The following is a 14,585-nucleotide window of genomic DNA, read 5'->3' on the forward strand; positions in this document are numbered from 1 at the left end:
GCGCTAGGTCTCCAGGTCAAAACTCCTGGTTCTGAGCTGTGGAGTCAGACCTTCCCGAGGAAGTTGAAGACATTTATTAAATGAACGTCAGCTTCTCTCAGTTGGTGTTAATGTCTGCTCAAAAAATTGCCCCATCTGTGAGTGAGGATCAGAAGCTCCTGCCGTGTGTCCCGCGTGCCGTGGCGGCGATTCTGGGCCCGAGGGCCGCAGCGACCCAGCTGTGAGCGTGCCTTCAGGCCTGCCTGGCTGCGGGCCCTTGCTGGCTCTCGGGCCTCCACGGCCTTCCTCCCTGTTCTCTCTGACTTCACAAAGGGTCAATTTCTATGGCCTCCGAGGTGACCACCACAAACACAAAAGGAAGAGGCAGGCAGGAGGTGCTGCCCCACCGTTCCCGGGCTGGGGCGCGCTTAGACTCAACTGCAAAGCCGCAGTGAGGTGCCGGTGTCGCCAGCCTCCCCAGCTCCGTCACCGCGCTCGGCTCCCCAGCGGCCACATGGAGGGAGACAGGTGTCTGGGGCGGCCTGGGGTGCAGCCAGCACCCTGATGCGCGGGCTTCGCGGGAGCCTCACTGAGCAAGGGACTGGCCACCGGGCGCCTCCAGAGGGAGGTGGGCGCATGAAGCACATGCACCCCTTTTGAATGGACGCCCCCACCAGCAGCTCCAGGCCGCCCGCCCGGGCTGTGGTGCTGCAGGGTCCGGCGGTGCCCTGGTTGGAACCCACTTCTCAGCTGCCCCTCCTCCTTGCAGAGAGCCAGTGTGCGTCGGGAGAAGAGGGCAGGCCCGCGCCAGCCGTGTTGGCTTCGGACGGAGAGACGTGGCGCCAGGAGGGCGGCCTCTGAAGCGCCTGGCCCTGTGGCCGAGCTCGGGGTCCGGGAGACATAAATGGCTCGCCTCCCCCCCGGCATCCACTTCGTCATCTCCTTCTCCCGCGATCAGTGGTGAGTGAGTCCTGGGGCCGGCGGCGGGGGAGTCCTGCCCAGTAGCCCTGGCCGTCCCGGCAGGGCTCGAGCTTCGAGCTTTCCCTGTGGGTCATGGCCCGGAAAACGACCATGGGCCTTGGGCCTTCTAGGCTGGCGGGCTGGGTGGGTGGGCTCACGAGGCTCACCAAGACCCCTGCCGGGCAGGGCTTTAGGGAGGGAAGGGAATCCAAATGAGTCGGATACGACGAGAACCCCAGCTGCAGTCCCCAGGCCCTCTTGGGGCGCACTCCGAGGTCCTGCTCAGGCGCAGGAGGAGCAGCAGTAGGGCAGGGGCACCACGGCCTCCACCCACACTCGCCCTGCTGCCCTCCGCCCGGAGGGCACCTCTCCTCTACCCCCTTAGGGTGCTCTCCGGTGCGTGTGAAACTGACAAGACTGCTTCTCAAATGAAAATGTAGATTTAATCAGGTTGGGGGGGATCACAGAAAAATGAGACTCAGAAGGACCCTTGCAATGTGGGGTTTAGAGGCCTTTTAGTAGAGGAAAGGAGGCGCGTGGGGGGATGCAGGGGACACTTTGCAAAGGTAACAGGGCCTTGGAGAGGAGATGGGTGCTAGGAGAGGGCGACTGTCTGCTGGGTGTGGGTGTGGCGTGGGTTTTGGGGCTGCTGGTGAGGAGTCGGTCCCCCGTCGCGCCCAGAGAGGCCTGGAGAGCAACCAATTTCTCCCGACCCTCTGCTTTGCTGCGGTTAAGAGGCTGCAGCCATCAGAAGTCTTTTGCTCAAAATGTTTATGCCCCAGGCCTCCCCAGTGGCGCAGCGGTTGAGTGCTGGGCTGCGAAGCTGCCCGCAACCTCTGCAGCGCCAGTTCAATCCCCGGCTGTTCTCTGGCCACCAGCGAGGGTCCCAGATGGCGTGCAGACCTCTCCTGCCGCCTGCTGCTCCCCTCAGCAGTGTACTTCTTCGTCAGTCTGCCTGCTCTGCTCTCTGCTCTCACTCTGGTGAATTCTCTCACCCTCTCGCGCTTCTGACTGTACCCAGTGCTTGTATAAATAAATAGATAAATCTTAAAAAAAAAAAGTATGCCCCAAAATAGCGCATCCGGGACTACCTCTCCTTCACAGCAGCCCTTGGCAGACTGGGGTGCCCTCCAAGGGCTTGGGTGTGACATGGGACCTGGCACTTCTCCCAGAGGCCCCTGCTGCCTAGCTGGGCCCCTCTGCTCAGCAGACGGGATCTGGCTTTGTGGTCTGTTCTATAACTTCATTCTGATCCAGTCTTCAGACTCCAAAGAAAGTTCTCAGAACCTTACCAAGAACGCTTGCAGAACCCCAGTAAATCGCTAGTCCGAGACCTGCAGACAGGGCAGTACCGCTCCACTCTCAGCGCGTAGGTGACCCTGAACTCAGGAAAGGAGGTGCTGGCTCCAAGGCAGGTGGGGCTGAGCGCCCCCATTCCCGGTGGGGGTACGTGGGTCCCAGACCAGGCAGCGGAGGATGCCTGCTCTCTGTTCATCTCTCCCGCGCCTCTGCTGTCTGACCTTCAGAAGCTTCTTGACTTTCCAGAGCTGAGCTGCCCGACATGAGAGAAGAGCAGCAGCCCAGCCTTCCTGCAAGGCCTGTTTCCCTTTCTGCCCGCCCAGGCCTCCCGTAGGGCGGCAGGTGCAACAAGATGTGCAGCCTCAGGCCTCGTCCTCTGGAGGCCCAGGGTCTGTCCAGCTGGGCATCCTGCAGGTTTTGTCCGCTTTACGCTGGGCCTGCTCTGAAGGGCACAGCCATGTATTGTGTGGACGATCCCTCGTTTGGGCGCCCCTTAGTTACTAGATTCAGCTTGTGCATTTTTGTCGGGAGTCGCCCCAGGAGCGGCCAGCTCTCTGCCTGGCAGGAGCGCGCAGACTGGGGCAGGCCCAGGACCGTGGCTGTGCGTCTCCGGCAAGGGAGCACACGCCACTCCAGCTCCTTCGTGAGCATCTTCTGAGCACCAGCCGGTCAGCTCAGGTGCTCCGTCCCTGGGGCACGGCTGTTCTGAAAACTGCAGCTTTGAGCCTCGTTGTACCACCAATCCACATTCCCACCTGAAACAGGATCTTTATTTTTTCTTTAATAGTCTAGAAATGTTTCTTTGATCACCACCTTTTCTGGGGATCAGTGAGGTTAGCATGCCCGGAGCTTTTAGTGTGGGTCGAGGACGCCTCCTTGCGTGACCCACAGCATGGAGCAAGTGGCCCGGCCAGAGGGGTGTCTGGCATCACCGTGGCCGGCCTCCCAGAAAGGCTCGGGAGAGGTGGGGTGCCATCTGCCTGCCATCTCCTGCTTAGGTAACTGGATTCAAGGTGCACAGGTTGGAGAGTCACTGGCCTTTGCAGGGCAGAAACAGGACAGGATCTTCAGGTGAAGCTAGGCCTCAGGATACAGGGTCTGCTTCCTTGCTTGCCCAATATTTCTTCCTGGCCCGTCTTGTTCCTCTGAGAAGTGTCTTTCTGTAGAATCATGCAAGCTGTGAGAGCGGTGAGGACTTCCCTCCCCACCAAAGTGCCTTTTCTCCGCCCCCATACCTTTCAGTACTCTCTTGAATGGCTTGTCTCAGCCCCAGGAGAGCGGGAGCGCCGTGGGCCGCTGCTTGAGGTCATCAGCCTGACGATGGTCACCGGCATCTCGGCGTTTTTCCATCGAATCCCATGAAGTAGTTTATACCCGCCTAGCGGCGTGCTTCTGAAAAGGCGCCGCACAGCTAAAGCAAGAAGTAAACGTGACCCCCAGGGCCCAGGCCAGCAGGCTGGTAACAGGCCTGCGAGCGCTTGTGCTTGTCCACTTTATAAACTCGCCGCCCTCTGCGCCTGCGTCCCAGCTCCCCGTGTCCCAGACAGCGCTTTGATTCATTTTTAAATGAATGTTTAAATAGTTTCATTTGGGAAGAAGCAAAAGCGACAAAAAGTTGAACATACTACTGCAGGGGTATCAGAGATGGACCTGGCCCCTGACTTCAGGCAGAGCAAGAACTGTCTGCCCGGAGCCCTGGACCCGCAGCCGGCGGCGGGCGCGGCCAGCACGGCACCTGCAGCCACCTCCTCCGCTCTGTTGCAGGTACAGAGCCTTCACCTTCGCGCTGACCTTTGTGCTGTACGCCAGTTTCCACTTATCGCGGAAGCCTATAAGCATCGTGAAGGTAAGACACCCCGAGATGCTGGGACCACCTGCCCCCCTGGCTGTGAGGACCTCGCCCTCGAAGAGGCGCGGGGCGCCCACCATCGCGTGACAGCGCTGTCTGCGGCAGGTTGTCTTGTTGCTTTGGTTTTCAGTTTCTTTTTTTCTGAAAATCTTTAAGATGCCCGGGGGGTAATCCCTTCGGAGTGGTGTTTGTGGATGGGGGCAGGATGCTAAGACTCAGCTGGGGGCTTACGCAGTCCCATGCGGGTCTCCCCTCAAGCGTTTCCAGTCCTCGGGCGCTCCCCAGCCGCCGTCGGGCCGTGGCAGCAGCTCTTGTCCTCCTGACGCTGAGTTTCTGTCTGAGGGATGGGTGGGCGGGAAGTCGTTGAGGAGGCACTGGCCAGCCGGTGAGAAAACAACACTAAGTAGACAGTTTTACGTAACAGCTGCTTAGGACTTGGGCAGAGGCAGCTCATTTTCTTGCACTCGTGGGGGTGACATCACTTTGCCGACGGCTGTCAGCTGGCCCGGGTGATCTGACTTTATTGTGGAAGGAGCGAGAACAAGGAAATTGTCCAGAGCCAAAGACCGCTCCTTCACAGAGCCGGGCGGCGTCCTGTCGACCTTTGTAGCGCGTCCTCACCCCGGGAGTGCAGGGCCGCGCCGCTGCTCTCTGGCCTCCTCACGACAGGAGCCCCGGCCCGAGCCAGCACCCAGCTGTGGCTGGCGTGGAAGTCCGTGGCCCTGGCCTGGCGCCCCAGGGTGGGGTAAACAGCAGTTACTCACTCAGTTCCTCCTCTTCCAGTAAGCAGGAAGTCCCCCCTTCAAGCCTCCGGCAGAACCCTCACTCTTCTGATATACCGAGTTTGGGGGATGGCGGAAATGCCCCAGGCCTTTAAAATGGGGTTTTCAGAAAGAGCTCAGGGCAGGACAGGTGGTGGTGGCCAGTGACCCGACTCCAGGCTGCCGCAACAGTCCTGCTGGTCTGCCCGGCCAGGGAAACGCACTCACGATGAGAACAGGCTGCCGGGGCGGGGCGCGGAGTCAGTGCAGCCCCCCTTCACGTGCTCCGGGCTGGTAGACAGGTGGGGCTGCCACGGGCCCGGGGTCCCTTCACACCCCAGGGCCAGGCCAGAACACACACCTCAAAGCAGCGGCTCTCAGAGAGAGCTGGAACTGGGAGGCCCTGGGCACAGGGGAGCAGCGCCTCCAGGCTGGGGTGCCAGCACAGCACCGGCACAGCCCCCCTCGCCACGCGCTTTTACTAACTGCCTCGGGTAGCCTGTTGACGAATTTTATAGGCGCCCGTCAGAGGCACTCAAGTGATAAAACTGCCGAGAAGACAGATGTTTCCCGGGGAACTAACTGCCTCCCTAAGTGGTGGGGAGAGGGCGCTTCACCCTGGCGCTGTGGTTGGGGTTAGTTCACCCGCTGAAGGTTTTTTTGATCAGTTCATCTCAGTGCATTCATTCTCGTTTGTCCCTTTTGAACACCAGGTGATTGAAATACTAAGACACAGCAGCGCCGCGGGAAGCTGCGTGGGAAGCGCCCTCAGAGCCGCCACTGGGCCCCGCGCCGCCACGGCTGTCAGGGAGCGCTGCTCACCCGGAGAGGGGCTGGCGGGGGGGGGGGGGGCCTGCACATGTCTGGATGGGGTCCCTCCCTCACCCCAGGCCTCACAGAGCCCTCTCGGGACGGAGCGCCTGGGGGTGCTCCCACGTGCCTGTGCCTGGCCTCGTGGCTCCCGGGAGGTCTCGTGGGACTCGGCCATATCAGAGGGCAGGACCTGCTCAGGGTCCTTGTCTCTGGCCAGGGCGCTCACCGTCTCTCACAGGACCTGCCAGGCCGGGCACCCCTGCTTACCTGCTGGTTTGAAACAAAAGGGGCTCCTCTCGGGGTGCTCGGTGACAGGAGCGTGTGCACTTCATGTGCGGCCACGGCCTGCGTCCCCCCCCAGAGCCCCTCCCAGACCTCAGGACCCCCCACCCGGCTGAACTTGCCTGAGCTGCCTGCACTGCAGGACTGGGAAGGTGCCGAGGAGAGTGGCGGCGTGGAGACAGCCCCGGAGGCGGGCAGTGCCTTCACCCGTGTGTGCCAAGGGGATATGGCCTGTTGCTCAGTTCCCCGGTAGCATGACAGCCTGGGCCGGGCCAGCATGGGCACCTTTCTGGCACTCCTTCCTCTGCCCTAGGAGCCCCCTGTGCAGGAGACCCCTTGGCTGGCCCCTCCTACCAGGCAGCTTCGCCCTGGACTGCAGCCTGGGCACGGGTAGGGCAGCCTGCACGGCTCCCTTCCCCCTCCTGCCTGGTGGATGGCACCCTGCCTCCTGCGCTGCCTGCTGGCTCCCTGGACAGTTGAGGCTGCCCAGCTGTTTTTCTGGCATAGGGTTTGCTCTTGGTGCAGCACACAGCTCTTCAGTGTCCCCTGGGCAGACATTGCCTGCCTACCGGGTAATCGCCCCTCCTCGGTGAAGGCTGGCAACTCCTGCTCCCTGTGCCTGCCCCCCGGTCATCCCTCCTCCAATGACCACGCTCTCGCCTTCACCATGGATTCATTTTGCCATCCTCAAATGGCCGCCGTGGCTGCTGCTGACTCTTCGGCATCTGTGTCCTCACTTTGCTGGGAGCTGGGTGGCTGCACAGGCTGCAGTGGGTGCCAGCGGGAGCGAGCAGGCTGCCCAGGGTGCCTCGCACCAGGTGCTCAAGCTACCACCCTTGATAACCTGCAGGATCTGCGTTTGTGCATGTGCAGCCCGCTGTGGGCAGCGGAAAGCCGCCCTGGGGGCCATGCCCCTGGGATGAGAGCCTGGAGGCTGCAGGCCTCCTCACCTCTTCCCTCCCCCGCCCCCCCACCTGTCCCCTGCCGCCTTAGGGGGAGCTCCACCGGGACTGTGCTGCCTCCGAGGACGACGACGGGGGAATCGAGCTCAACAGCCTGAGCCAAAGAGCCCGAGATGTCGCCCCATTCTCTCTCCCAGACAACCAGACCAACTGCGGATGGGCCCCATTTGGTGAGTTCTCCGCAGGCCACTGTGTCCATCCGTGGTGGCCAGTGGTGCCGGGCAGCTGTCCCTTCCCCAGGGGCACATGCTGAGCGGATGGCCTGGGGGGCAGCAGCAGGGGCTTCCACAGGGAGCTGTCCTCAACCACCCACACGTCCAGCTCCGCTGTCGCCAGGGCAGCATGCTAGGTGGCCGCCTGAGGAGAGGTGCTGTTTGGGGGAATCGGAATTGGAGGCAAATCCATTTCACTCGGTGAAGCAGGATGAATAAACTGAATGAACTTATAACCATGAACAGGGGAGACGTTAGCCCCGCCATGCACGTTCAGTGCAGATTTGAAACATGGCGACTGTCTCTCCTAACGAGCAGCCAAGTGGGAGGTGTCCCCGTCCAAGCTGCCTGTCCCTCCTGAGAGCACAGCGAGACCTGGCCCATGGCAGCAGGCAGACGCTGCCACTTAGCTGTTGATCCCCTGCAGATCAGGACAACTACCAGCAGCTGCTCGGGGCGCTGGACTACGCCTTCCTGTGCGCCTACGCCGTCGGCATGTACCTGAGGTGGGTCTGCGCCAGCGGGGCCCCGGATGAGCCTGCCCTACACCCGCTCCCTCTGCACTCCTCCCGGGCAGGGTGACATGCAGCTGCTCTGTGGTCAGGGCTCGCATGGAGCAGGCACTGGTCATCCAGGCATCGTGCTGACGGCCCAGTTGTCCGGGTTGGCTTCCCTCACCTGGAGAGCAGGACGTGGCGGCCGAGGAGCAGGGTGTTCACAGCCCCCAGGGAGGCTCAAGGGGACACACTCTCCCCTCTGGTTTCGGGCCACCAACCATGACACGTCCCAGGGCCTGACCCCACCCAGCAGCAGGCAGGACCCAGCACCTGCGGCCCAGCCCCACACGCACCCCCGCCTGAAGCCACTTCTCCCGGCCAGGCAAGTTCTCTTGCTTCTCTGGGTCTCAGTTTCCCCTTTGCCAAACGGGCCTTGTGGTTCTGACCACCACAGGACTGTGGTGAGGATTAAATGAGCGAGTGCGTGTGGGAGGCTCAGGACCGCGCCCGGCATTCCGCTCCTTGCGTCTGTTACATGGGTCCCGCCTTGACGCCATCTCGAATTGACGGAAGGTGGGGAAAGACCCTATGTCCGCCCCGCCGGGTGTCACACGGACAGCAGACAAGCTTTGTAGGGACTTGGGCCTTTTCCCCAAGGGATGTTTGCTCAGAGACTGAGCTCCTTGGAGCTTATAGAACCACAGGGATCCCTGCAAGTGCTGAGCTTCCTCCCTGAGGTCCACCAGCAGCCTCAGGCCCTCGTGCTGGTGGCTGCCTGGCAGGCGGCATCCCCTCGCCCACACTTGCCCGCAGCGTGCTGCTCAGAACGCGCCTGAATGGGCCGAGGAGTAGCAGGGTCCCAAGCCCAGCTGCAGGGACGTCTGCCCAGGACGGCGCAGAGTCTGCGGGCACAGCCAGGTCGCAGCCAGGCCGCTCACCGTGTTCCCCTCGAGGTCAGATACTACAGTCTAGAGACTGTGACCCGCGTGGGCACCGTCCCTCTGACTGCGGTGGAAGCTCGGAGCCTGCGTGTCTAGAAAGCGGAATTTGGACGTGGTTCTCAGCTGGGAGTGATTTTGACCCCTAGGAAAAGGGGGCACTGTGGCACCCAGGGGCGGGGACCGGGGGTGGTCCTGACTCACGGCAGCCCACCGGTCACCCTCGCCACGGAGCACCACCAGCCGAGAGGTGGGGCGTGGAGGCAAAAAGCTGGTGGTGAGTGGGGCTGCGTGGCCACGTGGTGTTGAGAGGCCATCGCTGCTGCAACTGTCCAGCGCAGACATGTCCTGCAAAGTCCACAGAAGGCTGATGACCACTGCATCCATCCCTGCATGGCCGCACAGTTCCCCCCTCCCTGCTGGTGCAGCACGGCGCGTCAGAGCGGGTCAGCCAAGGGCCCCTCGGGGCCGGGTCTCCCTGGCAGCTGCACGTGTGGCCGTCACTGCTGAGCTGGCACAGGCGGGCTGGTGCCCGTTCTCTTGGCCTTTCCTTCAGCATCGCTCAGAGGGTTTGGGCCTGAGGCACTATAGTGAGGCAGGCCATGCCTGAGCCCTCACTGACCCCCTGGCTCCAGGGCCCGTGACCACTAGGTGCCCCCCGGGCGTGTGTCCACCACAGCAGTGGGCCGTGAGGTGCAGACCCCATTCCTCTGGATGCCCCGTCATGTGGTCACTTTCTGCTCGGCTTAAAGTTCGATCTGACTTGTTCATGGCTTTGAGTGACTTCCTCTGTGCGTAAGGTCTTTGTGGGACACTGGGCAGGTCTTTCTCACTTGGTAAATGCAGAAGGAAGCACTCTCTGGTGTACCGGTTCTCCAGAGGAGACCAGCCTTCGGAGCCAATTCCCAGAGTGCTGTTCGCTGGAGGCAGGCGTCCTCCATATTCCTCCAGAGTGGATATGTGAAGCAAACAGGCCCCGGGTATTTCAGGGTGGCGGAGGGCTGGCCCCCGCTGTGCCTGTCTTGTGGTGTCTTCGCTCAGGTGCTCGGTCACAATGTCAAGTTTCCTGGGGGTGTTCCCAGCAGGCAGTGAGGAGTGGGCTCCGCGCGGCACTGGGTGGCATGGCACGACGCTGGCGGAGGCCTGGAGCTGGGTACCCGGGGTGAAACTGGACACTCCGCCCTCACAGCACCCCTGGAGCTATCTTACTAAGCCAGCCAAGGTGCGTCCCCCAGCTGACCCCCGTCCTGCTGAGCTCAGCCCAGTGCAGGTGACATAGCTGCAGCTCCAGGGCCCGGTGGCTGCCCGAGCGCACATCGGTCCCCGCCCAGGACATTTGTCTGTGGTTCAACTCCTTCAATTTTCACACTGCCTGCCCTGCCTCGCCTGAGCCCTCTGGAGAGAGCAGGACGGGCGAGCAGGTGCCTTGGGCTGTCCCGCTTGTCAGCTGTCGCGGAGTCGTGTCTGAGATCTTATGATGTGACGTTTAGTGACTTCCTAGAAGGAAGGAGTCTTGAAAGATGGTGCCCACTGCCAGTTTCTGGTTAATAAACACCAGAAAGGAATCATGGTGATGGAACCTTTCTGGAAACTGCGCTGCTTAGAAATCCCGTAGCTCAGGAACAGCGCGAGCACATCCGGGAAGAAGCACCTCTGCTGGCCCCGGGGAGTGTTTGTTCCTCATGTGTGTCTCTCCCTCCACAGCGGCATAATAGGGGAGCGGCTGCCCATCAGGCATTACCTGACCTTTGGGATGCTGGCCAGTGGCGCCTTCACCGCACTGTTCGGCCTGGGGTACTTCTACAACATCCACAGCTTGGGGTTCTACATGCTGACTCAGGTGAGGTTGGGGCTTGAGGCTCAGCCCCAGGTTTCCAGGCTGAGGTGGGGGTGTTGATGTCACAGGGCCCGGCCTCTGCCCAGAGCACACGGGGCGTGGGGCAGCGGAGCCAGTCCTGTCTGCAGGGGGCAGCAGGCGTGCCAAGTTCCCCTTCCTCTGGGCGCTGAGGTGCCACGGCTGTGAAGTTGGCCCTAGTTTCAGGAGGTGCCTTTTAAAGGACCCTGCTTGTCTGCAAGAGCCCCGCCACGTCCTTCAGCCTGGCATGGGTGCATTTGAGATGCTCTGTCTTGTGACTGCTTTGACCAGCCGGGAGCCGGATGTGTGAGGTGTGGCCGGGGTGGAGGAGAGCGGGCTGGGGCAGGGAAGGGGTGGGGGGAATCTGAGACAGCTGTGCCCTTCCATCTGCGTCCAGCCTTTTCTGGATCTCTTGCCTCTGCCCTCTGGGCGCCCTGTGGGTAAATATTGACTAGAAATAGGAAATGACTGAGATAATGAAGCTCAACTTCTGGCCTCCAAACAGCCAGGGGTCAAGGTATGAAATCACCAGAGCAACCGCACGTAATTCGCTTTTACGGATTTTGCCTTGGACTTGGAAACATTTGGCTGTTTTAATTATAAAATTGATTTACCTTGTATAGTAACAGAGAAAATTAGAGGGAGGGAACAGCAGTTTCCAGAGTCCTAGCACATCCCTGGGGCGAGGTCAAGTCTGGGCCCACAGGCCTGACGGGCACAGTCAGTCTCCGGAGGAGCTGGTGGCCAGGGGCGGCTGCCAGGGCGCTGGGCGAGTTTGTTTCATGTGGTCTCTGAAGCTGCCCCACACCAGCTCGCCCGCTTGGAGTGCGCCTCCTTCACGTGCCAGCCGGGCTCTGGAAAAGTGCTAGGCCAGGGAGGCTCTCTGCAGCGCCTCCGCAGGTACTGCCTGCTCCAGACGGGAAGCGGCAGTGTGCAGCATGCAAGCCGCGTTGTGTTTGTAGCTCACCCCCAGTTCTGCGAAAAGAGGTGCATTTTTCTATCCTTTCATAAAGTTTTTATACTTTTTTCTTTGTTTTTAATAAAGGTTTATTTTTATTTATGCATAGAAGAAATGGGGTGGGAGGGGTAAAAGGATTCGCCAGAGACAGAGTGGGGAGCAGAACAGGCAGACTGACTGAAATACACTGCTGAGGGGCGCAGCGGGGAGACAGGAGGGGTCTGCTGTGCCATGTGGGTCAGCTCCCTGGCCGGGGATCAGACTCAGGCTGTAGTGGCTGCGGGTAGCTTCATAGTGCTGAAAGTTAACCCCTGTGCCTCCAGGGAAGCCCTCATAAAGTTTTTAGATGAGAAAAAAAAAAAAACAGAAAGCTTGGATCCAAGCTCTTAACTATAGATAACACCTGTCCAGAGAGCTTCTTTGCTTTCTTTTCTCTCACTCTAAAACCTTCACGCCAGGGCTCAGGTGCTTTTATAGTAAGAGGCATGGACACCATTGTTTGGGGCACATCTCTGGCTGTCGAGGCCCACGGTAAATAGGATCCCCTGGCTTCCCCGAGCCTCCCACAGCATCCCGGACCCGCGGGCTCCAGAAGTGGGTGCGCGAGCCTCACCCGCAGGCTGTCGGCTCCTACACGCTGCCCACATCTCCCCTCTGCCCGCACAGATCATGAACGGACTGGTGCAGACCACCGGCTGGCCCAGCGTCGTCACCTGCCTCGGCAACTGGTTTGGAAAAGGGAGGTAAGAACGGCAGCCCTGTTTCCAGGCAGCAAGTATTATTTAAGAGCTTCTGATGAAAACCAGACCAGTTTATTTTCGGTGGGTCTTGAGACTTACTATAGCGCAAGCTGCTGTCACTAGTGTGGTGTGTGGTGTAAGGAGATCTGCACCTCTGGGCTTGGGGTGGTGAGTCCAGATGGACTTTTGTCCTCGGGGATCCCTCCCTGCTGTGGGCAGGGTCAGCCAGCAGGCCCCAGCAGCCTGGGGCCCAGGAGAAATGCAGAGTCCAGGCCCCACCCAAGTCCACTTTCCCAGAGGTCGACAGGTCCTGGCCCCCGTCACCCAGCACTTGCCAGCCAGCTGCTCCCAGACCAGATTCCACAGCGGCCCAGGCCCAGCGTCCACAGGCAGCGGGCGGCCCTAAGAAGGCGGGGGGACAAGAGGAGCCAGCTCCCCAGCCTCGCTTGGCCTCCTCCTCTGGCAGTGGGGCCCAATGTGCACAGCTGTGGGCGGAGGTGTCCACAGTGACCCCACTTGGGCTGCAGAGGCGCACACTGGTGGGGCGTCTTTCAAGAAGCTCCGAGACCCCACTTCCTCCGCCTGAGTGTGCCCGTGCCGCCCAGCCAGCCCCCTGCCTCATTTGCCATCTTGGGTCTTGTTGCAGGAGAGGCTTGATTATGGGGGTCTGGAACTCCCACACCTCTGTGGGCAACATTTTGGGGTCCTTGATTGCTGGCTACTGGGTGTCCACGTGCTGGGGCCTGTCCTTCATCGTGCCTGGGGCCATCGTGGCGGCCATGGGGATAGTGTGCTTTCTCTTCCTCATCGAACGTGAGTACACCCCCGCCGACGGTGGCTGAGTCGCCCCAGTGCCCTCCACTCGATCGGACAACTGTCCTCCTCCAGCGTGGACTCCCCAGTTAACCTCTCGCCATGGCTTGCTGGGTATTTGCTGATTTCTGGAGTGTCCAGTGTCTCAATTCCTGCCTCTCTGTCCCTCTGGCCAGTAGCCTCTCCCTCACCTCAGTGGGTTTCCAGTTCGGGAGGCCCGCCTCTTCCACAGCCTGCCACGGCTCTCACCTGCAGGGGCAGCGCCGGCCGTATGGCTGCACCTGTTTGCCCAGCTGGCCCCTCGCCAGCGTGTTTGCGCTGTGATAAGATGCTCTGGGACAGCGTCACAAAGCCCTGGCATGAATGAAACCCTGTGTCTTGATTAGGTAAAGAGCGCCCTGCCAGGTTTTTTGTCCCATCGGAGACTCAGTACCAATTAGTTGAATTAGAAATTAGCTTTTAAAGTCAAGATGCAGCAGGAAAAGCACCACAGGTCACGGTGATGGGAAGCATCCATAGTCGGCGATGGCGGGAAAGCAGATGGCGTCTGCGCTCCGCCCACCCGCTGTTCTGATGAGCCGCGCTCGCGTTTCCCTCCATGGTTTAGTTATTTATTTATTTTTTAAGATTTATTTATTTATTTATACAAGCACTGGGTACAGTCAGAAGTGCAGGAGGGTGAGAGAATTCACCAGAGCCAGAGCGGGGAACAGAACAGGCAGACTGACGAAATACACGCTGAGGGGAGCAGCGGGCGGCAGGAGAGGTCTGCGCGCCATGCGGGACCCTCGCCCGGCAGCCGGGGATTGAACCGGCGCTGCAGAGGCTGCGGGCAGCTTCGCAACCCAGCGCTCAACTGCTGCGCTACCGGGGAGGCCCCCCATGGTTTAGTTTAAAGCACAATAAAATCAAGGGCCCTGGAGCGCGTGCTCAGGAGCCAGTCACTGTCCACTCTGGCCAGCATCGGGGCTTCAGCTTTGCGTGCGGAGCTGCCCCTCACCTGCCTGTCCTGTTCAGTTTCCTACTCCTTTTCCTTGCTGCTAAGGCTAATGCCCTTTCTAATTTCTAAAATCATGACGTCACCTATTGGCTACAGACACACTGGCCACCTTGTCTATGGGAGAGGGACGTCCTCGATGAGGGGGGACGCAGGCCCGCAGTCAGGGCGGCCTCAAGGGGGCAGCGGACAGTGGGAGATTAGGGCTCCTTTCCAGATGGCTGAGCCATGGCATTCACTGGAGTTCTGGTGTCCCTGGACTTCTGGGAAAGGCCTTCTGGTCGCCTGCTTCCTGCAGACCAGCTTCCCTGCCTGCTTCCTTCACCTGGGCACTCCCAGGCTGCTGGTGTGTCAGGCACCTGGTGTCACCTCATGAACAGCAGCTTCCTCCTCCTCTGGCCCCCGGGCCTGTGGCGCTCCGCCCCAGGGTACAGTCCGCGTGGCTGGATTCTCTTCCCCAGCAGGTAGCAGGGCTGGTGCTGGGGAGGAAGCAGGCGGTGAGGGCTGCAGTGAGGGCTGCAGTGGGCGCCGGGGCCAGAACTGCACCCATACTCCCCCGGCTGCTGGGCGGCTCCGCTCGGCAGGGAGAACAAGGGTGCTCCCGTTTGCTCTTTGCGATAAAATCAGAGCTCCGTCCCCACCCAGTCACACTCCTGGGCCTTCCGGGTTT

The 14,585-nt window shown here is 60.7% G+C and overlaps 1 protein-coding gene across 1 annotated transcript in view; it reads left to right on the forward strand.

Moving 5' to 3' along the window:
• Positions 1–883: 883 nt before the first annotated feature.
• SLC37A1 (solute carrier family 37 member 1) overlaps positions 884–14,585 on the forward strand; it is a gene marked incomplete at its 5' end in the record, with an annotated part of 30,310 nt that continues 16,608 nt past the window's right edge. Inside the window, 7 exons of the mRNA XM_084232229.1 lie at positions 884–939; positions 4,003–4,084; positions 6,937–7,075; positions 7,545–7,623; positions 10,257–10,392; positions 12,032–12,108; positions 12,752–12,918. Of these exons, the coding sequence (XP_084088355.1) occupies positions 884–939; positions 4,003–4,084; positions 6,937–7,075; positions 7,545–7,623; positions 10,257–10,392; positions 12,032–12,108; positions 12,752–12,918 (736 nt within the window). The remainder of the gene's footprint in view (positions 940–4,002; positions 4,085–6,936; positions 7,076–7,544; positions 7,624–10,256; positions 10,393–12,031; positions 12,109–12,751; positions 12,919–14,585) is intronic.

This window comes from Talpa europaea, assembly GCF_964194135.1.
Source record: "Talpa europaea genome assembly, chromosome: 4".
NCBI lineage: Eukaryota > Metazoa > Chordata > Mammalia > Eulipotyphla > Talpidae > Talpa > Talpa europaea.